Below are 26,822 nucleotides of genomic sequence, written 5' to 3'. Positions count from 1 at the left end.
TGTTCAGCAGCTGAGCGTGGCACAGAATCCCACCGCAGTGGGACCAGGGACAGAATAGTAATAGCAAAAGCAAGAAAATTTGTAGGTCCAAATAAAGACGGTTTGAAAGTGTGGAAAGAAAAAAGAAACAAACCCACAATGTAATCACTCGCCACCTCCTACAAGCAGTTGGGTCGAGGCAGTTTGCGCAGCAGTCGAGGCAGTTTGTGCGGCAGTTCGCGCGGGCAGGCGAGCGGCATGGTGAGTACTCGCCGTATGACCAGGGCCCGGTCTGGGAGCTCTGCTCTGGCTGCCCCAGCAGTAGCCAGCGTAGGCACCCAGACAGAGCCGATGAGAGGGGAGGCTGCAGTGCAATGCTCAGAGTGTAGAGAGTGCCTGCACTGGTCTCCTGAGGGAGCAGTGCCCAATAGGCAGGGCTGCACTCGGTGCTCCCTGGTGGAAGTCTTCCTGAAGCAGGTGGCTGAGCTGCGGGATGCTGTTAATAGGCTGCAAGATATCAGGGAAGCTGAGAGGAAGCAGGACTGCCTCCTCCAGGCCCAAACTCTGCAGGGGCCTCAGGCGTCCCCTGAAACTCATGGAGGAGTGGAGGAGGCTGTCAACCCAGGAAGCTGGGAAATAGTAACAACAAAAAACAACAAAAAACAACAAAAAAAAGGGGAAGACGACAATTAAAAACAAGGGGCTTCCTCCTAAAGCTGTTGTCCCCACCCAGAACTGCTTTGCTGTCCTGCAGGGGGCTAAGAAGGAAGGTCACTTGCACCAGAAACAGCTGACTGGTGCACCGGTAAAGAATATCACTACTGGTGCTGCCAGGAAAAAGAGACGGGTCATAGTGGTAGGGGACTCCACTTTGAAAGGGACAGAGGCATCCATCTGTTGGCCTGACCCCATCTCAAGGGAGGTGTGTTGCCTACCTGGGGCATGGATCAGGGATGTTGCAGAGAGGCTGCCTGCTCTAGTGAGTCCCACAGACTATTACTCACTTCTGGTGATCCATGTGGGTGCTAGTGATATAGATAGCAGTAGCCTGGAGAGCATAAAGAAGGACTACAGAGCCCTGGGAGAGGTGGTTAAGTGCTCTGGAGCTCAGATTGTCTTTTCATCAATTCTCCAGGATACAGGGGGAGACCTCAAAAAGCTAGGAGAATTGGCCAAGTTAATAAATGGTTAAAAGGTTGGTGCCATAGTTAGGGGTTTGGGTGTTTTGAATACGGGACCCAAGTTAGAAGGCCAGGTCTACTGGGGGCTGGTAGAGCTGATCTGACAAAGAAGAGGAAGAGCGGTTTTGATAGGAGGCTTGCCAGGCTGGTCAAGGTTTCTTTAAACTAGATGTGTTGGGGGAGGTGGGCATCGTTTCATCCCAACACACCCAGTCAGTTGCCAGCACCTACAATAAATGCTCGGAGCGATGCAGAGATATTCCAGCTGTTCCAGCCAACGAGCCAGCTTCATTTGGAGCTCGGCTCAGATGCCTCTATACAAACGCCCGTAGCATGGGAAACAAGCAAGAGGAATTAGAGATGTGTGCACGACTACGGGAGTATGATATAGTAGGCATCACAGAAACATGGTGGGATGGCTCCTACGACTGGAGTATTGGAATGGAAGGTTACAGGTTCTATAGAAAAGACAGGCTTGGCAGGTGGGGAGGGGGAGTTGCTATTTATGTTAGGGATAGGCTGGAGAATATGGAACTCTGTCTGGGGATGGGTGAGCAGTCGACAGAGAGTTTGTGGGTCAAGGTTAAAGGGAGAGCAGTGATGGGGGACATTATTGTGGCGATCTGTTACAGACCGCCTGATCAAGAGGAATCTGTGGATGAAGTGCTCTATAGGCAGATAGGAACAGCCTCACGCTCACAGGCCCTTGTTCTCATGGGAGGCTTCAACCACCCTGACATCTGTTGGAGTGAAGGTACAGCCCGGCACAAGCAATCCAGGAGGTTCCTTGGTTGTGTGGAAGACAACTTCCTTCTGCAAGTAATTGAGGAGCCGACAAGGAGAGGAGCCATGCTTGACCTCGTGCTCACCAACAGGGAAGGGCTGGTTGGAAATGTGACGCTCCAGGGCAGCCTTGGTTGCAGTGACCATGAGATGGTTGAATTCGAGATCCTTGGGACAGTGAGAAGAGTGTGCAGCAAGCTCACTGCCCTGGACTTCAAGAGAGCAGACTTTGGCCTCTTCAGGAGCCTGCTTAGTAAGGTTCCATGAGATAACAGCGATAGAGGACAGAGGGGCCCAAGACTCTTGGTTGTTATTCAAGGATCACCTGCTCCAAGCTCAGGAGTGTTGCATCCCAACTAGAAGGACTTGCAGCAGGAGGGCCAGGAGACCTCCATGGATGGATAAGGAGCTGCTGAGGAAACTTTGAGGGGAAAAAAGAGGCTTATAAAAGGTGGAAGCAGGGACAGGTGGCCTGGGAAGAATACAGGGATGTTGTCCGGGAAGCTAGGGACCAGATGAGGAAGGCTAAGGCCCAGTTAGAATTGAACTTGGCTAGGGATGTTAAGGATAGCAGGAAGGGATTCTATAGGTACGTAGCGAGTAAAAGACAGACTAGGGACAATGTAGGCCCCCTTCGGAAGATATTGGGAGAACTGGCTACCCTGGATTTGAAGAAGGCTGAGGTTCTTAATGACATCTTTGCCTCCGTCTTCACTGGCAAAGTCTCTGACCGCACCACACAAGTCTTGGAAGGTGAACGCAGGGACTGTGAGAATGAAGACCCTAGGCCCACTGTAGGAGAGGATCTGGTTCGAGACCATCTTAAAAACCTAAACGTACACAAGTCCATGGGACCTGACGAAATCCATCCACGGGTCCTGAAGGAGCTGGCGAATGAAGTTGCTAAGCCACTGGCCATCATATTTGAAAAATCATGGCAGTCAGGTGAAGTTCCCGATGACTGGAAAAAGGGAAATATAACCCCCATTTTCAAGAAGGGGAAAATGGATGACCCAGGGAATTACAGACCAGTCAGTCTCACCTCTGTGCCTGGCAAACTCTTGGAGCAGATTCTCCTGGAAGGCATGCTAAGGCACATGAAAAACAAGGAGGTGCTTGGTGACAGCCAGCATGGCTTCACTAAGGGGAAATCCTGCCTGACCAATTTGGTGGCCTTCTATGATGGGGCTACGGAACTGATGGACAGGGGCAGAGCAGTTGACGTCATCTACCTGGACTTGTGCAAAGTGTTCGACACTGTCCCACACGACATCCTTGTCTCTAGATTGGAGAGACATCAATTTGATGGGTGGACCACTTGATGGATAAAGAACTGGCTGGATGGCCGCACACAAAGAGTTGTGGTCAATGGCTCAATGTCCGGCTGGAGACCGGTAACGAGTGGTGTCCCTCAGGGCTCGGTGTTGGGACTGGTCTTGTTCAACATCTTTGTCGGTGACATGGACAGGGGGATTGAGTGCGCCCTCAGCAAGTTTGCCAATGGCACCAAGCTGTGTGGTTCGGTTGATATGCCAGAGGGAAGGGATGCCATCCAGAGGGACCTCGACACGCTTGTGAGGTGGGCTGATGGCAACCTGATGAAGTTTAACCATGCGAAGTGTAAAGTCCTACACCTGGGTCGGAGCAATCCCAGGCACGGCTACAGGTTGGGCAGAGAAGAGATTCAAAGCAGCCCTGCAGAGAAGGACTTGCGGGTGTTGGTTGATGAAAAAATGAACATGAGCCGGCTTCAGTGTGCGCTCGCAGCCCAGAAAGCCAACCATATCCTGGGCTGCATCAAGAGGAGTGTGACCAGCAGCTTGAAGGAGGTGATCCTGCCCCTCTACTTATCTCTCGTGAGACCTCACTTGGAGTATTGTGTGCAGTTCTGGTGTCCTCATCATAAAAAGGACATGGAACTGTTGGAACAAGTGCAGAGGAGGGCCACGAGGATGATCAGGGGACTGGAGCACCTCCCGTATGAAGAGAGGCTGAGAAAGTTGGGGCTGTTCAGCCTGGAGAAGAGAAGGCTGCGTGGAGACCTCGTAGCAGCCTTCCGGTACCTGAAGGGGGCCTACAAGGATGCTGGGGAGGGGCTATTCATCAGGGACTGTAGTGACAGGACAAGGGGTAACGGGTTCAAACTTAAACAGAGGAAGTTTAGATTGGATATAAGGAAGAAGTTTTTTACTGAGAGGGTGGTGAGGCACTGGAATGGGTTGCCCAGGGAGGTTGTGAATGCTCCATCCTTGGCGGTGTTCAGGGCCAGTTTGGATGAGGCCTTGGGTGACATGGTTTAGTGTGGGGTGTCCCTGCCCATGGCAGGGGGGTTGGAACTAGATGATATCAAGGTTCTTTCCAACCCTAACTATTCTATGATTCTATGATTCTATGATTATATACCTAGTCAGTCTTGAGCATTGGCCATTTGGAAGACACCCTCCCTTTACCCTGTACCCCAGTTTGTTGGCAGAACATGGCATTACATGATATACAGTATCTCTTTGGCCAATTTGTTTCAGCTGATCAGGCTGTGGTACTTCCCAACTTCTGTCCCACCTCCTCAGCCTCCCTGTTGGGTTAAAAAAAAAGAGAGAGAGAGAGAAATCTTTGATGAAGCTTTGATGCTTTGCAAGCACTGTTCAGCTATGTCCGAAACATTGGTTTTATTATCTATGCTGTTTTAGCCACAGATCCTAAACACAGCACCATAGGGGCTGCTATGGAGAAAGATAAATCTTTTACAGCCAGACTCAGTACAGTAAGCCAGTCGGGAAGTTCCTTTCCATGCATTAATGAGCTGGCAGCAGAGGTGAACCTAACAGGATCGCTGTTCAGCACTTAAAATCTTTCAGCTGGAGAAAATAACATTTGCATCGATACTGAGTTAGTGTGGGAGTCAGATGGAAAATGTGTTAAGGAAAAAATCTCAAAATCTTAAGTGATAGACTACTTTAACTTACTGCAGTTGAGGCAATCCCCCCTTCCCCCTCCATTTTAAAGCTATTAATGTTTTGGGTTTGTTTGTGGGTCTTTTCCCTCAATTACTGTGATTAAGTTTGCCTTGTAGTGGGTGCTGAAGGGCATGCCTGCATGCAGAACTGTCTTAACACCTAGAGAACCCATCCAGAGGCATTCCCATTTTCCACAGGTAAGTCAAGACCTTCTACATTGTTGAGTGGTTCACATTTCCACAGGCAGCATAGTGGATAAAGGGCCTTCAAAGTGTCTTGTGAAGACAGGGTTGGCCATTACGATAAGAAAAGTTTGCAGGGATGAAAAAAAAAAATAAATCTTGAAGTACACTTCTGAGATCAATGAATCCTGTAAACCAGCCAAGAATATTTTTTTTTCTTGTTCTAGTACTGGATTTGCTTTTTAATTGAGTGGAATATGTGTAAGGAGATGATTTGGTGACCCGTAGTCTTTCTGAAAGTGCTTTTTTATAAGCTCTGTGTGTGAAAAATGTGATGTCGTTATTGCTGTGAGGACTCGCGCTGTTTTTAAGTGAACTGTGATCTTCCTTCTGCTGGGTTATTGTATCTGTTGCCTTTATATAACATAGTATATAGTGTCTAATCTACAGATTTCTTGAACACCTCTCTGGTTGTTTTCTGCTAACAAAATGCAGGAGAAAAATATATCTTTACTCCTGATGAATCATAGCATTCCTCTGCTTTAAATAAAATTCAGTTTTTTTGGTAAAGTAGGTAAACTTCATCATAAAGAGTACTTTGAAAAACTAAATTATAAATTCCCAATCAGAGCCCAGTGATACTGGCCAAACAATTTTGTTTGCTACAGTTTTGTTCACAAATATTTACATAAAGAGGTTCTGGTTTACCATTCTTACATGACCTTGGGAAACTCATCTAACGTTCTACAACCTTAGATCCCCCTAAATGCAGAATCACAGTGGTACTGATACTCGTTGGCTTATTTACATTTAACTTATATTTAGGAATGTTGCCTTGAATACTATTTAGCTGTACATATATTCAGTGATACGTGCACGTGTGTACACATATATGTGCACGCAAAGGTTTATTAAGGCACATTTGGATTTGAATTACTTATTTGCAAGTAACTTCTGTGTAAATCTGAAAACAAATGGAAAAATATCAATGTAAATTTACAAAATAACCTTTGCAATTTTCCCCATCTTTTGGCAACTCATGATTTAATATCACTCATCTAAAAAAAAAAGTTTTTGTCAAATCCATTCTCCAGGACTCTTCAATGGCATCAAATTAGGCAAGTACAAGTACCTTAAAAATGAGAAACTCCAGAAAGTGATTTTGGTTCTTCTAATCTAATAGTGGTCTTACTTCAAAGTTATGCTCCAGCACAGAGCTTGGTGTTATACCACTAAATACAGGGGCGCTGTATTCAGTTTAAATTGTAAAATTATGTGGTATAAACCTGAATTCGACTTACGTGTCATTTCTACGGCATAGTAACCTTTCCTGTTTTTTTAACCTTCAGTGAAGTGTAATGTTGTGTTGTCAAACAGATCTGCTTATTAATGCCAAAAATGACTATGTCAGTTTTAAAAGTGATCTGTTATGGGACCTTGCAAATATATTGAGAGATAAAAATACTTTTAAAAACCTTTTTTTTTTTTTTTTTTTTTTTAAGGCAAATCAGGCAAAGTATAATTTAGTTTCTGAGTAATGAAAAGGACAAATTCAAGCAAACAAATTTTTGTATCTGTAGAAAGAACTATAGGTATGCAACATGTATAGCCTGTATTCATCCATTTTTTTAATGTCTTTTTTTTTTTTTTTTTTTACATACATTATTTTCCTTGATTGGGGGATTTTTCTTCAGCATTAGAAGAGTGGAAGAAATGTGCTACTATCTTGTGGAGTTTGATTAAAGTTTAGATCAATAGGGATATGTGAAAATGTGTTGTTTTCCATAATTGACTCTTAGTACTCATATAGACTTCTTCCTTTACATCATAGTAACCTGAATAAAATCATTTTTGTGCCTGTTGCTTTCCCCTCTTTTTCTGTACTTGGCATTACTTGTTTAGTAAAATACATTAAGAATTTTTTTTAATTATGGCAAATGAATTGTTGATTTCCTCTAGATACTAATGATGCATGAGCTCACTGGAAATGAGCCGCCTGCTTTATTTCCATGTAATCTTGCAGGCAGTCTTCAAGACACAGAGATACCTTTTCATATTCAGACAAAAATCTCATTAGCTTCAAGGTGAGGCTTGTGTGAGGAAGAGAACATGTAGCACAGTGTGAATATTGGAGCTTTGGTACATGGGGAACATAACCTGCAGTCACACCAGGTTAGCAGTGAGCCTCAGCCCCCCAGAGGGTGTGTGATTTCTTGACAACCAACTGTCTGGAGGTGAGATTTGCAGGGGAGACTGGATGAGTGTTGCAAACAGACATATTTAATAAAGAAGCTGGTCAGTACCTGTTCTACTCAGGAACTTACAAAAATCCTTAGAGGTGGCTATTTTTAGTTTTCATGTACATGAGTACTTTTTGAGACTTAAGATAATCACATCTTGCCAGAACATCAATATTCTCCTTAATTCTCCTAGTGTTTCTGCTAGACTGGAAAAAGAGTACAGTATTTTTACTTCTGAAACTTAGTTAGAAACAAGCTGTGAAAGATTGTGAATATAGGATGAAAAGGTTTCACAGCTTCAAAATACTGAGTCTCAATGAAGTTGCTGCAAAAGTTCTCCATGACATTATACTTCTTCATAGAAGTCTGTTACATTCAATTCAGCTCCCCAAAGCCAAAGGAATTCCCTTGACTGCTGTAGTTTGTCTCTACATCATGCCTGGTTTTCATTTCAAATATAAACCAGTTTTGTAATTTATTGTTATTTTATCCAAGTCTCCCTCTGCCCCAGCTGCTCAACCGTCCTTATGGCAGTATTTTCCATTATCTGCATTTTGGATACTTTTTCAGTATTTTGCACCATGATAGTCTGATTTTTTTCGCTTTGCTTTCCTGTGCTGGAAATGTGAATATTATTGTGTTCATAAAAGAGGTGGATGGCCAGAAATTTTGACTTCTGCATGTGCCATCTGTTTTGATCTGTTGTGCTGATTCCTGCTTCTGTGTTTACTACATGTATAAGCAATGACCAAAATATTAAACTCATCTATTGTGATTAGACCTTGAACAGGAATTTTGGTAGAAAGCTCTAGTAGTCAGGCTTTTACTTGTTTGTCTAGTGTAATAGCTAGCTCATTGTGTTTGTGTAATGTTACAAGGTACCCTGCAAATGGAGCTGGAAGATGTGAAATGTATCCTAATGATAGCCATAATACATTAAATAGAGTCCATAAATGTATCAGATTTTTTTTTTGTGAGTAGTTGGAACTAAGGGTGTTGACAACTTAAACAGAGGAAGTTTTGATCGGATATAAGGAAGAAATTCTTTACTGAGAGGGTGGTGAGGCACTGGAATGGGTTGCCCAAGGAAGTTGTGAATGCTCCATCCTTGGCGGTGTTCAAGGCCAGGTTGGATGAGGCCTCGGGTGACATGGTTTAGTGTGAGGTGTCCCTGCCCATGGCAGGGGGATTGGAACTAGATGATCTCAAGGTCCTTTCCAACCCTAACTATTCTATGATTCTGTGATTCCATGACAAAACTGTTCTAAAATACCAAGAATTACCAAAATTTGGTTCATGAATGGGCACTTGCAGGTCCAGGAAAAAATGCTTAAGGCTGAAAGAAAGCACAATGTGTTTTACAAGGTTAAGAAAATACATAAGCGGTGTGGGTGATTAACACTTCTCAGAATGATTTATTATATATGCACGTTTATTCTTTTAGTTTTTTTTTACTGAGACAGGGGTGGGTTTTGGTTTACTTGTTTTGGGTTGGGCTGGGTTTTGGTGTTTTGGTTTCCCCTTCCCCCCCCCCCCCCCCCCCCCCAGTTTGGCTCTGCAAAAGAAGGGCTTTCTCTTACCAGCACAGCCCAGGGAAATAAAAATATGAAGACAGATTGTTCCCATATCCATATCCAAATCCCTTACCTGTTCTAAGCAGGATAATTGCTAACAGGCTGCTCTCTTTTTCAAATGCCTGTTATCCACAGAGCTGACTGAGATTCATGCATTCCTGTGGAAGTGGCATTTTATAAGAACTCTGAAAAGAAGCGCCAACGTTTTGATGAATAAAGATGTTGACCAGGAAAAGTAATTGTATGACCATAATCATTCAGACAAGAACTGGAGCAATATAACATGGCATATTGTAAAGAGAGTATGAGGGATGAAAATGATAGGTACTTATGCAAATGGATTATAACTGTCCTATGCCACTTTGTGGATCAGTCTTTTAGTCTCTCTGCTATCTAGGCCATGGGATTACTCAAAAACAGCTGGGAAGGAATGGACGCAGTCATTTAATCACAAATTGTAAGTACTTGCTGCAGTAATTTTCCTGCAAATAGTATACAGCATAATCAAGGCAGTTAGTATTTAATACTAGTTGGAGGATGAGCTGTGTAACGAACTCTGGAAAGACTGCATTGTTTTTATTATAAGTATTTTCGGCCTGCCTTTTAAAACACCTGAGATACAACATGAAACTGTTTGTCTTCTTATGTTTATCACCTTTTCTTCATGTTTGGGGAATGCAAATGGTAGAATTTAATGAAGTAGACGCTGAAGGAGTCATTAAGTGGTATTGTCTTGATTACATCTCAGCTACAGAGTGAGACTCATTCTCATTCCTACTGCAAAGCAGGTTACATTTGCTTTTCCTACTCAAATGCACTTTGCCCCTGAAATTCTTGCCAAAATAAGGGAAGGATGTGATTCTTCATAGAGCTTTCCTGTAGGTTTTGTCCTGGTGACAGTACAGGAACAGTTTAAAAAAAACCCAACAAAACAACCCCAAAGCTAGCCAAAAAAAAAAAAAAAAAAAAAGACGATTCGTTCAAGGTTTCAGAAGATGCTGGCAGAAACTGCTACAGACCATGGCTTCTCTAGCTAAGATCTTTCATCTGCCCTTAATGCCTCAACACATAAACAGGCAATCCACAGACGCTGCTGCAACTCAGTGCTGATGGGTTTCAGTTTCAGATACAGTCTAGGTATACACCCCAATGTGCATCTGCATGCTTGTAACACTGAGCATGTCAGACTGGTAAAGGTCACTCTGGACGGCAGAAATAATGGCAGAATCTCTGCTTTTGCTTTATCCAGCTTTACACAGCAGAAAAAGTTAAAACCAGTGGAATTTGTGTTCTTAATTTTTACAGATAAATGGATATTTTCTATATTTGGCTCATTGAAGCATTTATCAGCTAGGTTGATTGCAGCATGGGCAGGTATTTCTATGAGAAAAAGGAGTTTTAATTAAATGCCAGCTCTCAGGGTTAGTTTGTCTTTAAAAGTTTGGCTTTAATTTTTTGTCCCAAAGGGAATGATACATTTTAGCTAACCCTCCTTTTCTAGAAGAACCTGGCAGGGGCACCTTTTAGTCCTCAGGCTGTATGCAGTGCTTGCACCAGGCACTCTTGTACTGCTTCTGTTACTATTTACATGGTAGAAATTGCATTGTTGTTTATATAAATAGTTTTCCAAGACATAAGGAAAATGCTATTAAGATAATTCAGGTCCCTGACCTATGAATGCAGCACGTCACAGCAGTATTTTCTGACCTTTGATTGTCTGTTTAGTTGTACACACTTGCTAAAATAAATATGTCTTAAGGGCTTTTTATCCTCATTGATTAACAATAAAACTGTGACAAAACACTGCAACTTGATAAGTTTTAGGAAGGAAGCTGTGGGGTTTGTTTTGTGTTTTTTTTTTTTTTATTATTTTTTTTTATTTTCCCTGGTTATGCTGCTTACAGGAAAGATTGTAAGTTTATTCAGGTAAAAATATGGACATATTTGAGGTTTTTTGGGTTTTTTTTAAGTACTACATCTATTAATTTTAAGTGATTCTTTTTCCCAAATTTATATCACCAATATCTTAAATATATATACTTACATGTTACAATATATAAAAGCAATACAATACTTAAATATTACAATACTTAATTGGAATTCAGTATTTTAAAACATCACTCTTAAATTTTAAGCAGTTGCATTTCAATGTCAAGGGATAAAAGATATTTCTATATGAAATAGATTTAATGGAAATCAGTTTGATGTTGTTATTTCTATTGTAATAGGAACTTGGGTTATATCTTGTTACATTCAGGTGTAACACAGCCATCATGGAGGTAATTTTATAGTTTTTTTTTTATTTTCAAAATGAAACATCCATGTTAGACTCTGTATTTCATTCAAAAATAGAGAAAAGCTCCTCAGAACTGCTGGATGAGGTTACATGCTATAGATTGTGAAATTTAAAGGCATGTCCTACTAGTGCTTTAAAAATTTTCATGCTTGTAGTGAATCAGTTCATCATCAATCTTTAAATTGTGCTTGGAGAGGGAGTATATATTTAGAAATCAGCCTAGAAAAGGAGAGAGGAAAATGCTTCAGAATATTTGATTTATATTTGCTTTGTATACTTGCCGGATATAGTTTTTCAGCATCTCTCTCTAAAATTTCTTGTTTTGCAGTGGTGAGATTTAGCATAGAGGGATGTGAAAGGGTGGAAGTGACTCATGTTCCCTTTTGACAGCCTCAAACTTGTAATTTTTTCATGTCCAGTTTCTGTTTTAGCCTTTCTTTTCATTACTATTGAAAATTTTGGTGTGATCACTTAAGTACCCTATTTGGAACCTCTGTAATGCCATATAATGCCTTATAATGCCATATAAAACTAGTAAAGCCAGACTTGACAACAGGTTCTGGCTTTTTTAAAAATTTATGTAGGGGACTTTTCAACAGAGATTAAATGCAGACAATCACGGAGCAGAAAGTTTAGGCTTCTAGGCTAGAACCTCCCTTCAATTGCATGCATTGTGTTCACTGATGGTGGTGATTAAAAGCTCATGGTGAAATGTGGTCTTTAACATTTGGCAGGAGAGGCCAAAAGCATTAGGTTCTGTAACATTGTTGCATCGTTTTTTGTGTATGCAGTATAATGAATTTTTCTCTTTTTAGCTGTGTTTTAGGTATTACTCAATCACAAATTCCATTAAAAAATATATATTACTTAAGGTTTGGTTTTGGCAGCAATGAAGATAAATGATCTTTGAAAAGGTACTTTAAATAATGAGAAAACTTGCGATTGTGTTATGCTTTGAGCAGCCATTTTCTGATTCATTAGACCTAGACTGTAAAATCTAAAATAACATTATAGATATTATTAAATGTAAACCACCATATTCAAAAGTTTATATTTTTTCAAACCACATTAATAGAAGAACGTATTTTGAAGATTAGATCCTTAAATCTCTATCTGTGTGTTCCTTGTTGTTATATGCCAGTTAGCAGTTAGATATGGGGAAACTATATGGTGTCAAAAGTTTCTCATTGTACTGCTGTCTATGATGTTTTCTCTTGAATGCCCCCAAAATGACAGCTTCTGTCTTGACAGTGATATATGGTCTTAAAACCTATTTAACTGCCTTTTGCTTATGACCATTTTGAAAAGCAGTGCAAGACTAAAAATGTTATTTGTATGAACATCATCTTACTCTATTTTAAAATTTGTAAGTTATAGTCCAAGAGTTGCATTGATTAGCATCAAGAAAGTTGATTTGAGATGTCCTTGACAATATTGTACTATGAATTCACCTTATTATAATAATTTTCTAATATTTCATCAAATCTTTTTCATTAGTGTATATTAACTCCATAATTGTCTTAACAGAATGTTGTCACTCAATATCAGAACATCATAATGACCTTTTAATAATTTCTAATCTAATAATTTGGAACAACTCATAAATTTTATCAAAATATTAAAACCGAATACTTTATTCTAAGTCAGAGATCAGTCCTCCTTTTTAAGCCAGTCTCCAGTTGTTATAAACAGTGTTTAAAATGGAATTTTATTTTTAGAAATTGAACAATATGCATGTCTGCAGAGAATAGCCTTCTGAATAATGAGAACCTGCTAGTTTTTTAGAGGTTTCAGTGTATTTATCAAGTTATCCAGCTTTTGTCATTTTAAGTCAATTCTTTGAAATTAGGGTTTCATGATTTTCTAAGGGTCACTAACTTTTCTCACTGCCACTTGCTTGTATGAGCTGCTAGGTCTTCTGTTACAATTGAACTCAGTTAAGTGTCATATGAATAAGACTTATACTATTATAATATGTTTATATTTTCTAATCTGTGCTTTTAACATTAAAATAATCCTTACTTAAGGGAAAATAGTAGCTTGGATCTTAGTTTACATGGAGGATATAAAAGTTTTGTATTTCTGTGAAAAGGCTGGGGATCCTTGCAATGTCACTAGCCAGGGCTGTCCAGAAAGGATTGAACTACACAATCCTCAAGTCCTAGGGAGCATCAAAGGGGCTTGTGAAGCTGTTATGCAGACCTACTGTCTTTAAGACTAATCAGGAAGTTGCTATGGTAATTAGTATTTAATGAGGTGGGAGTAAATCACAAGGAGCTGAAGGAAATGAGGGGAGCAGGCAAGTTTGCAAGGGGTTGGGAAACATGGGTGATGAGGTGGGGAAGGAAGGTGGATGTAGGAGTTTCTGCTTAGACCATGTTTTTCACCCTGCCTGTGGCAGACAGGAGCCCTGAAGTTTAGTAAAAATAATATGGGCATCAAAGATGTGTTGTTGGTTATGGTAATCAGGCTTATCCTGCATGGTGATGCCTAGAAAAGCTGCGCAGGCTTCAGTCTGAGAGGGACTGTCTGGTAATGCTGAGCTGCAGCTGTCCTTAGTAATTTCCTTCTGTGTGCTATAATTGAACATCATTCATTATCTGCTGTTCAATCAGCATCAACACCAAAGAGGAGATTTGTGTAATAATAGAAAAGTACAATTACTCTTACAGCCAGCAGAACTGAGAGCAGCTCAGCCTGGCTGGTGCCCGTTTACCACTAATGGCTGGCTTCAGCTGTGGGAAGGGAAAGGCTAACACTGATTGGGTGAGGGAGCTGATCCTGTGAAATCCGGCTATGCTCTAGGGTTTAAACTGAGTAAATAGAGTGGGTGCTTCTCCCATCTGGTGAGGCTAAAAACCTCTGAAATGAGCAAGCTTGGGCAGGACCAGGCCAGGCAGGAGGATGGGGCCCAGTGGGCAGCAGCTATGTTAGGGCAGTGTGGGTCTCCTTGCTGGGAGCTGTGATGGGCTGACTTCTTTTGTGGGATTGCTTAATGACTCTGTAAGGGAATTCATCTTATGTTTCCTGGAAAAAGAGTACTGGGAAGAGAAACTGTCTTTCATAGATAGAAATGAACAAGTGAGGGGTCAAAAAAAAAGTTAAAAATTGAAGACACTGTTAGACATGCTGATTTGGGTAATGTATGGTACTGATGTGGTGTACACCAGCCAATTAAACACAAGAAGATTGTCATTTTCTGTTGTTAAGGACATCTCCATTTTGTACTCATTTGTAATTCAGAAAACTAAAATGAAGTAACATGTATGTGAAGAAATACTAATATGCCTTTGTAAACTCATAAAACATAGCAGGAGGTACCTTTCTGCACCTGCTGAGGTGACAGATCTGCCATGTCTCTGCCTTTTTGTGCAGCAGAAAGGGGAAAGATAAAAGAATATCCTTGCTGTGTACATGCAAGGTGAACAAACCCAGGATCTCAGATCAAATAGGAAAGACCAAGTAATCTCTCCTGTTTCATTCACCCATTCGGCAGAGAAGCATCCTTGCAGGGCTCTGCCTGGTGCATGTTGTGGTAACAGGTCCTGGGGAGGGGAAGAGAAGTGTTTAGGTAATACTGTCTTCAAGTGCAAGTTTTTTTGCCTCACCTGCTATTTAGTTTGAGCTTAGTGGGAGCTTGTGTAGACTGTGAAGCCCTTGTGTAACATAACTCAACTTTGTAAGCAGGCTGAAGAAGAATCTTCCGAGAAGTCCCTCCCAGATTTCTTTTCACAGAGAGTCTTACCACAGCAGTTTAATTTTGAGATAGTAAAGGCATGGGTAACTCTGGCAGAGAAATGTTTATGCTTGCCAGCTATAGGTAGGAAAAAAAAAAAATTTCTGTGAGAGAAAGTTAGGATTGTCATACTAGTTCTGTTGTTTCTGTTGTTAGATATTAATGTGTTCTTTGGTCTCAAGCTGTACCATGAACACAGGTGATGTATTGCTACTACTGACAAATCTGAATGGCATCTGGCTGTAGTCAATAGGAGTTAAACATGTAACCACAGAGCATGTAACTAGTAGTTACAGAAGCATTCATTTAGCATTTGTTATAAACCGCTGGGTTTTTTTCATAAGTAATATGGAGCAGTTTACAGTTGAACTACTGTATAGACAAGAACTGTGTAGCATCAGATGGAATACTTGGAGCTTCAGGCAGTTTTTTAAATGTATTCTATTACAAATAAGCTTAATAGTGTGCATTAAAAGGAAGTGTATTTAAACCTTTATGGTCCATACCATGTTAGGTGGAATTACAGTAAATTGCTACATTTCATTTCTGTAATTGTCTTATAAACTGCTAGTTGGTATTGTCCTGAAATCTATGTTCAGCACATTTTAACACGAGTCATATTTTGGACAGGTTGTATAAGTTTTTTTGATTATCTCTTATGGGTATATGTACATATATGTGTTTAAAAAAGAAAGAGAGATCTCTATTAAAAACGCATAAGAGTTCAACACCTTTGGATGACTCTGTGTACTGTTGAGAGGGGAGGGATCATGATCACCTCCCATGCAGTGATTATGAGTATGCACAGCATAATTTTCATATTGCTAATAGTTCTAGAAATATATGATTATGAAACATGGTTTTTTCCTTTTATTTTTTTTTTTTCCATTCCTGTAGGAACTTGGAAGTAACAGCCCTCCACAGAGGAACTGGAAGGGAATTGCTATTGCGCTCCTGGTGATTCTAGTTGTTTGTTCACTCATCACTATGTCTGTCATTCTTTTAACCCCAGGTAACTTCTTTATTTATCTTACTGAAGGTGTATGATTCATAAGGCAGTCATTTAAATTACATAGAAATATTAAAGTGTCTCTTGCCCTTAAGCGTTTTTAACTTCTGGCTACTATAAATTTGGTGCCTGAGGGACTCAAGTTATGGGAGGCCTCGTGGAGCAGAAGCATTTGGCTTTGGCAGTAGGTCCTTTGCATTGTGCCAGTCTTGATATGGCTACAAGAAATCCTTATTGTAAGCCTCAGCAGGTGTGACCTGACTTTAAGATTTTGTCACTTGGTGCAATTTCAAATTCACAGGTGATCTAAGAGAAAGCTGTATGTCATGGAAAACTAATGCCGAGAATGCAACTTCTCACTGAATCAGAAGCATGCATCTTTCATAGGTACTTGCACAAGCTTCTTCCCTTTTCCTTCTCTCAAAAAACAAAGAGAAAAGAAATTATTTAATGGTTCAGTTACAGAAAAAAAACAGGATGAAAGGCAAGTAGTAGACAAAAAAAGCAGTTGAACATATAAAATAGTTAAGCTTTTTTTTTTTTTTTTTTTTTGGTTGTTGTTGTTCGAGTTTGATCCAGTTTATTTTTCTGAAAGTTTTCTTTTTACTGCTGGGGCAGCAACCATTTAACTGTGTCTAGAAACCTAAAAGAAAGCAAAACTACACAAGTTTAAAAGAAAAATATCTTTGATTTTTTTTTTCTCAGATTTAAAGTTATTATTTAAAGTACTCGATTGGATGCCTAGATAGTAAATATTGCTGTGCAAATGTTCTGCCATGCCGGTGCCCAGTTTGTGTAAGTGAAAAGGTTAATGAATTGTTTTTTAGTTAAGTAATGGTTCCAGACAATTTGACCACTGGATGAAATCATCAAGGGAAGCTGGGTGGGTCTGTGCATGAGCAAGTATAGTATTAGATTGCTGATGCTTGAAAGGAAGGTGGTGAGACTGAATAGAAAAGCATCAGAAAGCTTTGCTTGTTAGAGGGAACAAGACAGCTGGAGAGAGTATGTAGGAATACTATGGAATATTCTGTTTCCTGTTTTGTATAAGTATATATTACATATGCATGGTGCTGTCCAAGGAATGATAGAGAAATGACTGTGCTTATTTCTACTTAGAACGTTTTGAGAACAATAAAAGCAAAATTGCACTGCTGTGTAGTTTCATTGTATCAGAGTTTCTTCAAGGAATCATGAAAACCAGATGTTGAGGGCAAATGGTGGCCTTGTGGTTCTGGTACATTTTACGACAGAAAACTGTTTTTCTTTTCAGGGAGAGGTAACTTTTTTTTAAGGCTTGTAAAATCTCAAAAGTGTCATGCTGGAATCCACAATAATAAACATCAGTTCTCCCTCTAATTTCTATGTATAATTATTAATGATGTAGAAACGTAAATTGAAGTCTTTGGAGGCACTTGTAGAAAAAAGAATAAACAGCCTGTGGAAATTTAATTTATTTTTTTTTATTCTATGTTAAAAAAGCTCAGAGAATTACAACATCTCAAAATCCGGAGAGCGTGCTTGAAAATTGGATGTAAGCTGGGACCTACATTTCAGTTCAAGTCATGCGAGTGAAAACTAGTTCTGTCAGCTCAGATGTTCTGAGATATCCCATAGAGACTCTAAAGCTTGATATAAATAAAAACCGTTTTCCTAAAATGGTCTAGGTCTGTAAAACTGGGGTTTCTTGCAGGTCAGAAATGCTTTCCAAAAAAAGCTGTGGAGCTGTCTTGATTCTGATCAGTGCTGTTCCCCTTCACTTTTCATGATTAATTAGTTGGGTTTTTTTTAATTTTAAAAATATTCTGGTACTCGCCAGTTTGCTGGCAGGTAGGAAGCACTGTAGCTGAAGTTATGTGGTCTTCAATATACATAAGTTTACTTTGGGATGTCTAGTATTCGAGGGGCGGGAAAACTTTCTCACAGGTCTGGCTATTGTGAGGTACTGAGTTCTAAGGTGCTACCAATCTGTTGTTATAAATACTTGGTTTTGAAAACTCTTCCCATAAAATATAATATTTGTGAATTAGGATGTTCAGTGCAATAATGAGAATTGTCCTATACTACCTTGGGATAGTTCAGAGTGCATTGCTTATTATTTCTAAAACTGTTTTGAGCATCAGAGACTTCTTTCCCTGTTTAGTTCTGCCGGTACTGATGGGTCCTTTTTAGATTTTTGAATTCCCCTAAAGACTGTACATCATGCTGTTTCTTTTTATGGAGATGATAAGAATTTCAGATGGTGGTTTCTCAGAAGTCTAATTGTTTTGTTTAAAGTTTTGCAGAGGCAAAAGTGTATTTACTGATATGACAAATCCAATGGAAATTCTCTTTTTTGCCTGCAATTATTTATACATTATCCGCAATATAAGAAACTCTCAGGTCCCTGTGCACTTTAACAATTGTCATTTGATCTTACTCAGACTTTGAGCAATAGCTTTCATGCCTTTTATGATCAAGGCTTCCATATAAAATAACAAGCTTTTAAAGGAAAATCTTCTAAGTTACATGCAGAAGGCGTCAAAAGAGGCTTTAGGTTCTACTAAAGATACAAGTGATATTAAAAGTAAACAGAAATTCTTGATTTCCATTTTTAGTGGTTTTCATTACATGAAATACAGCATGAATATACAACACTAAGCAGGAACTGTTTTGAAATAAGAGATGTATTTTCACCCACTAATATTTTAGCTTCTGTTAAAATATGGAATATCTGTGTGGCAATCCTGTTTGTGGGTTTAGTAAATTGTACCAACAATATTAGTAATACTTTGGTCCCTTTGTGTTGCTTTTTATCTCTGATAATACTTGGAAACTTTATAAATGTATTAGTGTTATGAACAAAGAGATGAAAAAATGGAAGACTAAACCATTCAGCAATGGAAGGGATTAGTGGCAGAGTCTCAATGGACTCCCAGTCATGTAACCTCTTACTGCAGCTCAGCCGCTGTCTGTGAACCTCTGTGGACTTAGGAGTAAATTAAAAAAACCAAACATTGCACCCACTGAGCACAAATTACTACACTGCTCTGTAGCTAGGGGTAGAAGACTTGCAGGCAAGTATCCTTGCTAGTTTTGTGCAATGATAAAAAACTGCATGAAGATACCAAATAACGAGGTTACTCTTGTTAATGAAATAGACTAGAGCATGGAAAAACTTTGGAGCTTCAGGAGCCTGTCTGTTCTCTGGGAAAATTTAATTATGCATCTAGTGATTTTTGGGTAATAATAGATGATTACTGGAGAAGTATTAAAGAGAGAACAAAAGAAGAAAATACCGTGGAATAAATTTATAAAGTTTCTTTATATTGGGAAATATAAATTTCTGAGATGCCATCATTTGGATTGTATGTCAGTACAACATGGATGTCTTTCTTTTTCTGCTTTTATTCTGTTTCATGTTTTTGAAATTTTATCACATAACAGCACATAGTGAAACATTCATAGGTAGATTTTCTGGGATCAGTGCCTCACTCCTGCCTTTAAAGCAGCATAGTTTTGTGCTTTGCATCATGACAGTGCATTCCACATTGTAGGAATTACCTGAAGACCTATCTGATTGACGCTGTTGATCTGTATTTCAAAACTGAGAAATGCTCAATTGGAAGTACTAGCAGCTGAAACACTTTATATGAAAAATCAGCTAAGAACAGCCTAGGAGTTGTACAGACGTTGCCACCCTTGTACAGGTATTTTGCCGCAACACTTGAGGCTGTTTTTCGTTTTGGAATGACAGCAGTTCTACTTCCATGTTAACTCACAGTTTCTGAAAGTGAGGGAGACTCCAATGCTCTATGTGAAACTCCTTTGCTGGGATGTTGATATTAACATTTAAACCATGCATGCTGATACATGGTTATTACCGTTGAGCAAAATGGCATGTAACTATAATCATAGTCTCAGAGCAAATTCAGAGTTTGCTATCTCTTGATGAGAGAAAAAAAAAAAAGGAAAAAAGGACGGTTCTGCAGAAAAAAAATGCTTCAAGGAATGTTTATGTCATCCAAACTGTCAGAAACTGCTTTTTTGAAATTGTTTCGAATAAAATCAGGCCAGAGGAAGTGGGTCCCTTTGAATCATATCCAGTAGATAGGTCTTCTGTTTAGAACAGGGTTGGGACCGACCCCTCCACAACATCTCTCATGCTATTCTTACAGTAATAGAGAGCAAACTAAAAAGTACTTTTGCTGAAGTGGAGACTCATTACCAGAAGAGTCAGGGTTCTGTTGACTGCTGCATAGGCTCCCTATACCTACTGTAAATTGGCAAGAAGGATTTGATATCTGACTACTTTATGGCAGGTTGTTTTTCTATTTTCATGCAAATATAATACAAACTGTACTAATAGTTCATATACTAATTCCCGATTACCGATAGAGCTGTTACCTTGCATACAGTTTACTACTGGTTTTTTTTTTTTTCCCATTTAATTTAATTTCCCCATTGTTAAATGCCATGTCAGATGGCATTTAACATCAAGCTTGTATTCTAATTTCTAATGTTAAGCCTTTTTGTTCCACAGAAAAGCCAGTAAGGAGTTTGAGTTTGTAATATACTACACTACATCATTATTAGTTCTATTTGCTAAGGTAGAAGGTAAATTTTATGAGGTGTATAGACTACATTTAACCTGAAAAAATAATATCCTATAAACTCATGGAAGGTAATGAGACTATTAATTTCTAGTTTTGCAGTCTTACAGTTTCATAAGTACAAACAGGTCTGTCATTTTGAATAAATACACACCAGTTGTTGAACTGTTGTTAGCTTCATATATAGTTAAAAAGTATCAATTTAGGTTTTAGTATTTGATTTCATTTGTATCTTGTGTTATCTGTGTTCACTTTCTATATGTAATATATATCATTTCAGACCAATGTCTATAAATTTGTGGGAAATAGTGTGAGGACAGGGGAAATATGATTCCTTCAAGGAAACATTCAGTAAATTTAAAATGGAAATGAAAAAAAAAGATAGTAGATGATTTGGTAATTTGGAAATAAAGTGTATTATTTAAAATAAAACAAGTTCTTCATAGAATCATAGAATGTTTTAGGTTGGAAGAGACCTTAAAGATCATATTGCTTCAACCCCCCTGCCATGGGCAGGGATACCTTCCACTAGATCAGGTCTCCCAAAGACCCATCCAGCCTGCCATTGAAAACTTCTAGGGCCTGGGCAGGTACAACTTCCCTGGACAACCTGTTCAGTGCCTCACCACCCTTACAGGGAGGAATTTCTTTCAAATGTCTAATCTAAATCTGTTATCTTTCAGTTTAAGGCCATGCCCCCTTGTCCTGTAGCTACAGGCCCTTGTAAAAAATCCCTCCTCAGCTTTCTTGCAGGCTCCTTTAGGTACTGGAAGGCTGCTCTAAGGTCTCCCTGGAGCCTTCCCTTCTCCAGGCTGAACAAGCCCAGCTCTCAGCCTGTCTTCATATGAGAGGTGCTCCAGCCCTCTGATCGTCTTTGTGGCCTTTCTCTGGACTTGCTCTGTCATGTCCATGTCTTTATGCTGGGGGTCCCAGATTTGAATACAGTACTACAGGTGAGATCTCACAAGAGCAGAGCAGAGGGGCAGGATCATCTTCCTTGACCTGCTGGTCATGCTCCTTTTGATGCAGCCTGGCATACGATTGGCTTTCTGGGCTGCAAGCACACACTGCTGGGTCATTTTGAGCTTCTCATCAACCAACACATCCAAGTCTTTCCCCCCAGGGCTGGTCTCACTCCATTCTCTGCCCAGCCTGTATTTGTGCTTCTGATTGTGCTGACCCAGATGCAAGATCTTGCACTTTTCCTTGTTGATCTTCAGGAGGTTTGCGTTGGCCCACCTCTCCAGCCTGTCAAGGTTCCCCTGGATGGCATTCCTTCCCTCCAGCAGGTTGACTGTCCCACACAGCTTGGTGTCATCAGCAAACCTGATGAAGGTGCACTCAGCCCCACTGTCCATATTGCCGACAAAGATGTTAAACTGTGCCAGTCCCAGTCCTGACCCCTGAGGAACACCGGTTGTCACTGGTCTCCACTTGGACATTGACCTGTTGACCACAAATCTTCGCATGCAGCCAATTCCTTATATACCAAATGGTCCATCTGTCAAATCTATGCCTCTCTAGTTTACAGACAAGGACGTCATGAGGGAAAATTTCAAATCATAGAATAGTTAGGGTTGGAAAGGACCTTAAGATCATTCAGTTCCAACCCCCCTGTCATGGGCAGGGACACCTCACACTAAACCATGCCACCCAAGGCTCTGTCCAGCCTGGCCTTGAACACTGCCAGGTATGGAGCATTTACTACTTCTTTGGGCAACCCATTCCAGTGCCTCACCACTCTCACAGTAAAGAATTTCTTCCTTTCATCTAACAACTGCATCTGCTTCAATTTAAACCCATTATCCCTTGTCCTATCACTACAGTCCCCTATGAAGAGTCCGTCTCCAGCATCATTTTAGGCTCCCTTCAGATATTGGAAGGCTGCTATGAGGTCTCCATGCTTCTCTTCTCCAGGTTGAATGGCCCTAATTTTCTCAGCCTGTCTTCATATGGGAGATGCTCAAGCCTCTTATCATCCTTGTGGCCCTCCTCTGGAGTTGTTCCAACAGTTCCATGTCTTTTTAATGTTGAGGACACCAGAACTGCACACAGTATTCCAAGTGGGGTCTCACAAGAGCAGAGCAGAGGGGCAGGATCACCTCCCTCGATCTGCTGGTCACGCTCCTTTTGATGCAACCCAAGAAATATGGTTGCTTTCTGGGCTGCGAATCCACACTGAAGCCAGCTCATGTTCATTTCTTCATCAACCAACACCCTCAAGTCCTTCTCCGCAGGGCTGCTCTGAATCTCTTCTCTGCCCAACCTGTAGCTGTGCCTGGGATTGCCCCAACTCAGGTGCAGGACCTTGCACTTTGCTGTGTTGAACTTCATGAGGTTGGCGTCAGCCCACCTCACAAGTGTGTCAAGGTCCCTGTGAATGGCATTCCTTCCCTCCGGCGTATCAACTGAACCACACAGCTTGTTGTCATTGGCAAACTTGCTGAGGGTGAATCAATCCCTCTGTCCATGTCACCGACAAAGATGTCGAACAGGATCAGTCCCAACGTTGATCCCTGAGGGACACCACTCATTACCAGTCTCCATTTGGACATTGAGCCATTGATCGCAACTCTTTGTGTGCAGCCATCCAGCCAATTCTTTATCCACTGTGTGGTCCATCCATCAAGTTTTGTCTCTCCAATTTAGAGACAAGGATGTCGTGCGGGACAGTGTTGAATGCTTTGCACAAGTCCAGGTAGATGACATCAACTGCTTTGCCCTTATGCGTCAGTTCAGTAGCCCCATCATAGAAGGCCACCAAATTGGTCAGGCAGGATTTCCCCTTAGTGAAGCCATGCTGGCTGTCACTGAGCACCTTGTTGTTTTTCATGTGCCTTAGCATGCCTTCCAGGATTATATGCTCCATGATCCCTTCTTGAAAATGGGGGTTATATATCCCTTTCTCCAGTTGTCAAATGCTTTGCACAAGTCCAGGTAGATGATGACAGTCATCCCTTAACCACCAGGCACCAAGGTGAGACTGACTGGCCTGTAGTTCCCTGGGTCTTGGTTTTTTTTTTTTTTCTTTTTAAAAATGGGGTTATATTTCCCATTTTCCTGTCAGCAGGAAGTTCACTGGGCTGTCACAACTTCTCAAATATGAGTGATAATAGCTTGGCAACTTCGTTAGCCAGTTCCCTTGGGGCTCATGGATGCATCTTCTCAGGTCCCATGGACTTGTGCAACTTCAGGTTCCACACATGGCCTTGAACCTGGTCTTCTCTTACAACAGTTCTTCATTCTCCCAGTGGCTGTCTTTCCCTGCCACAACTTGGGCAGTGTTGCTGGAGCACTTGCTGGTGAAGACTGAGGCAAAAAAGTTGTTGAGTAACTCAGCCTTTTCCTTGTCACAGTAACCAGGTGTCCTGTTTCCTTCCAGAGAGGTCCTGTATTTTTCCTTAGTCTACCTTTCATGACCAGCATACCTAGAGAAGTTTTAATTGTTGCCCTTGACATCCCTGGACAGATTTAATTTTATCAGGGCGATAGCTTTCCTAACCTGATCCATGGCTGCTCAGACAATTTCTCTGTGTTCCTCCCAGGTGACCTGTCCTTGCTGCCACCCTCTGTAGGCTTCTTTTTGTACTGGAGTTTCTCCAGGAGCTGCTTGTGAATTAGATCAAAGGCAGAGAGCAGAGTGGGTATACCTTACTACTTTGACAGCCTTACTGTACACAGTTTATGTATTTAGTGATTTCTATTAAAACAATAAAAAAACCCCAACCAAAACCTGTGAAAACTAAACTGGTTTTGATAAGACAATTTTTGGCAACATAACTGTGTGAGCCTGATTGATAGTTGGCAAACTGACAGAATATAAGGGGTCACAATAAACAGAGATAGACTCAGTAAAAGTTGCAAGCAGAATCTTTTAGGGATCACAAACAGCATCAGGAGCAGGGTGTGTTGAATCAAAATGGGTGATGGCAAACAGCTTGTTGAGGGTTGGTAGTCAGCAAGGTTATGGAGAAAGTGGAAAATGAGTATATGAAGAGCCCAGTATTTGATGCTGTTAGGTTAGATGTAATGTTTTGAAGACAGAGAATGTATTTGTGGAGCTGAGTAGAGCATATATAACAACACGTGCTTACTTTGAAGATAAAAACTCAGTGTGTGGCAGGAGCAAGAGCTAATAAGGTCTCATGATGTGTAAACAGAGGGATTAAGTATGAATCATGAGAGATAATGTTACTCTGCTGTAAATCTCTAGTAAGACTGCAGTTGGCATATTGTGTCCTATGCTGGACTTGGAGACTGAAAAAAAACAACCCAAACAGGTTATTTTGATCCCTGAAAGGTAGGAAGAGGGCAAGAAGATTATTTAAGGATTAGAACGTTTGTCCTATGTGAGAAGATTGGAACAACTTTGCATGCGTAACCTCATAAGACATCAAGTGAAGGGAGAGTTGATTACAGTCAGTAAATGCTTAGTGAGGTCCTGCTGAGACCTGGAAGACAGGTGCATGGAAAAACCAGCAGCTCTGTGGAGAGAGCAGCTGTGAGGGTCTTGTGTCTATCATAAATTTACGATGTGCATTAAAAAGGAGTTTCTCTTCAATACAGCAAGGCTGCACCTTATTAATAGTAGCTGGAGAGCTGAAGTGGCTGCACGAGGCAGTGCTGACATATGAAAGCAAAAAAAATCATATTGTTGTTTCTTCCAGTAAGCTTTCAGCTGAGCCCGAAATTGAGAAATTTGGCTGAATAAAGACCGATAATGAAACTATGATGGACTTTATTCACTGTGAAGGGGTCACATTTTCATCTGAAATATATTACAGCATACGACATTTACAAAGCACATTTCTTTGTTAAAAATATGCTCATAACTTATGGGGTTGACATAAAAATAACAAGATTACTTCTTAACTGCTGTGATTCTAGATAGTCTTTTTCTATAGGTCAGCAGCAGCACTGTTTAATATCAGCAATCTGTAAGGACAAACTCTGACTAAACAAAAAAATCCTCTTGTAGAGAAGGAGGATGCCTAGCACATTGGAAGGGAAAGCTCATAGAGCAGAGAAATACTGCAGTATCTATGGCAAACCTGCCCAATAACAATAAACTGATTAAAAGATCTGACTGGGCATGTGTCTGGCTCATACTGTTAGGAAGTGCAGAGGTGCATATTTTTACTAGCGCACAGGCAATGTGTAATGCAGCTTTTGTCAGCTGCTGTTCTAAATAGCCTAAAACAGTTAGGTGAAGTGCGTAGCTACAATCAGTGAATATTCATTGGAAGCCTTCTGTTTTGACTGCGAAACTTTTGCTTTAAAAGTATTTCTGATTTCACAGGTTAGTGTGATTATTCACAATTGAATCTTAATTACTTATGATTTCTTTAACCTACAGCACAAGTAGAATTTAGCAGAACTTCTTTTTCCTTTCCTGAACCATGAAGATTATTTTAGGAGCTGACAACTTATTATTTTGTTGAGAAAATCAATGTTGGCTGGTGTTCAGAAGCGCAATATTCCTGGGTTCTTCGTGTTTGGGAAAAACACAAGGCTGTTAGCCAATATTATGTTGTGCTTGTCACTAGAGAGTAAGCGCAGATTAGTAAATGTGCACATAAATATATATATATTAACATTTTAATTTATGGAATAAGTGAAATTGGTTCCAAATTTACTTACAGAAGTATCTTACTTGGTTTCTATCTGTGTAAGGTGATCAATTCATCTGCATTCTTTGTTTATCAGGAAATTTTTGTACTGGTTTGTAATCAAACTTCTCTTGTGGTATAGGGCTGTGGGAGGAAGGACCTTTGCCACTTAAGAGTCCTGGTATAATAAATAGGCAAGCGCTACATTCTTCAGTTGTCCCAGCCTGACGTATCAATGCTTTTTTGTTCTCTGAAGCTCTACTGAAGAAAAATGAAATGTTTTCTTAAAGTGAAAAAAAAAAAAAAAAAAAGAGGAAGGTGTTGGTTATTGATTTTATCAGGACATTGTGTTCTGTTTCTGTAATTCCAATATTTTCCAAATTACACTAAATATATTGGTTTTAATAACTATCTAAAATGATGTTCTTATGTTTATTTTAGATGAGCTTGCAAATTCATCAGAAACCCGATTGTCCTTAGAAGATCTCTTCAGAAAAGAGTTCATAGTTCATAATCCAGAAGCCAAATGGATTAATGGTAGGTGCATAATCTTTCATGTAACTTGAAACTAAGTAGTAGTTTTGAGTGTTGAATATCCTGGCTCTGAGAACGAATCAGTTAAAATTTCAGACTCTCTTGAAACTGGTCAGTGTCCCAGTTTTCCTTGTAGTTCTAAATCATATCTAC

General features: G+C 40.2%; 1 protein-coding gene across 4 annotated transcripts in view; it reads left to right on the top strand.

The window, feature by feature from the left end:
* DPP10 (dipeptidyl peptidase like 10) overlaps positions 1–26,822 on the top strand; it is a gene marked incomplete at both ends in the record, with an annotated part of 569,906 nt that overhangs the window by 310,134 nt on the left and 232,950 nt on the right. For all 4 annotated transcript variants that reach the window (XM_080621254.1, XM_080621253.1, XM_080621252.1 and 1 more), the window contains 2 exons: positions 15,823–15,937; positions 26,577–26,672. In XM_080621254.1, the coding sequence (XP_080477380.1) occupies positions 15,823–15,937; positions 26,577–26,672 (211 nt within the window). The remainder of the gene's footprint in view (positions 1–15,822; positions 15,938–26,576; positions 26,673–26,822) is intronic.

The sequence above is a fragment of the Psittacula echo genome (genome assembly GCF_963264785.1).
Source record: "Psittacula echo genome assembly, chromosome: 6".
NCBI classification, from domain to species: domain Eukaryota; kingdom Metazoa; phylum Chordata; class Aves; order Psittaciformes; family Psittacidae; genus Psittacula; species Psittacula echo.
The sequence above is the reverse complement of the archived record's forward strand: the minus strand, read 5'-3'. Positions and strand labels throughout refer to the sequence as shown.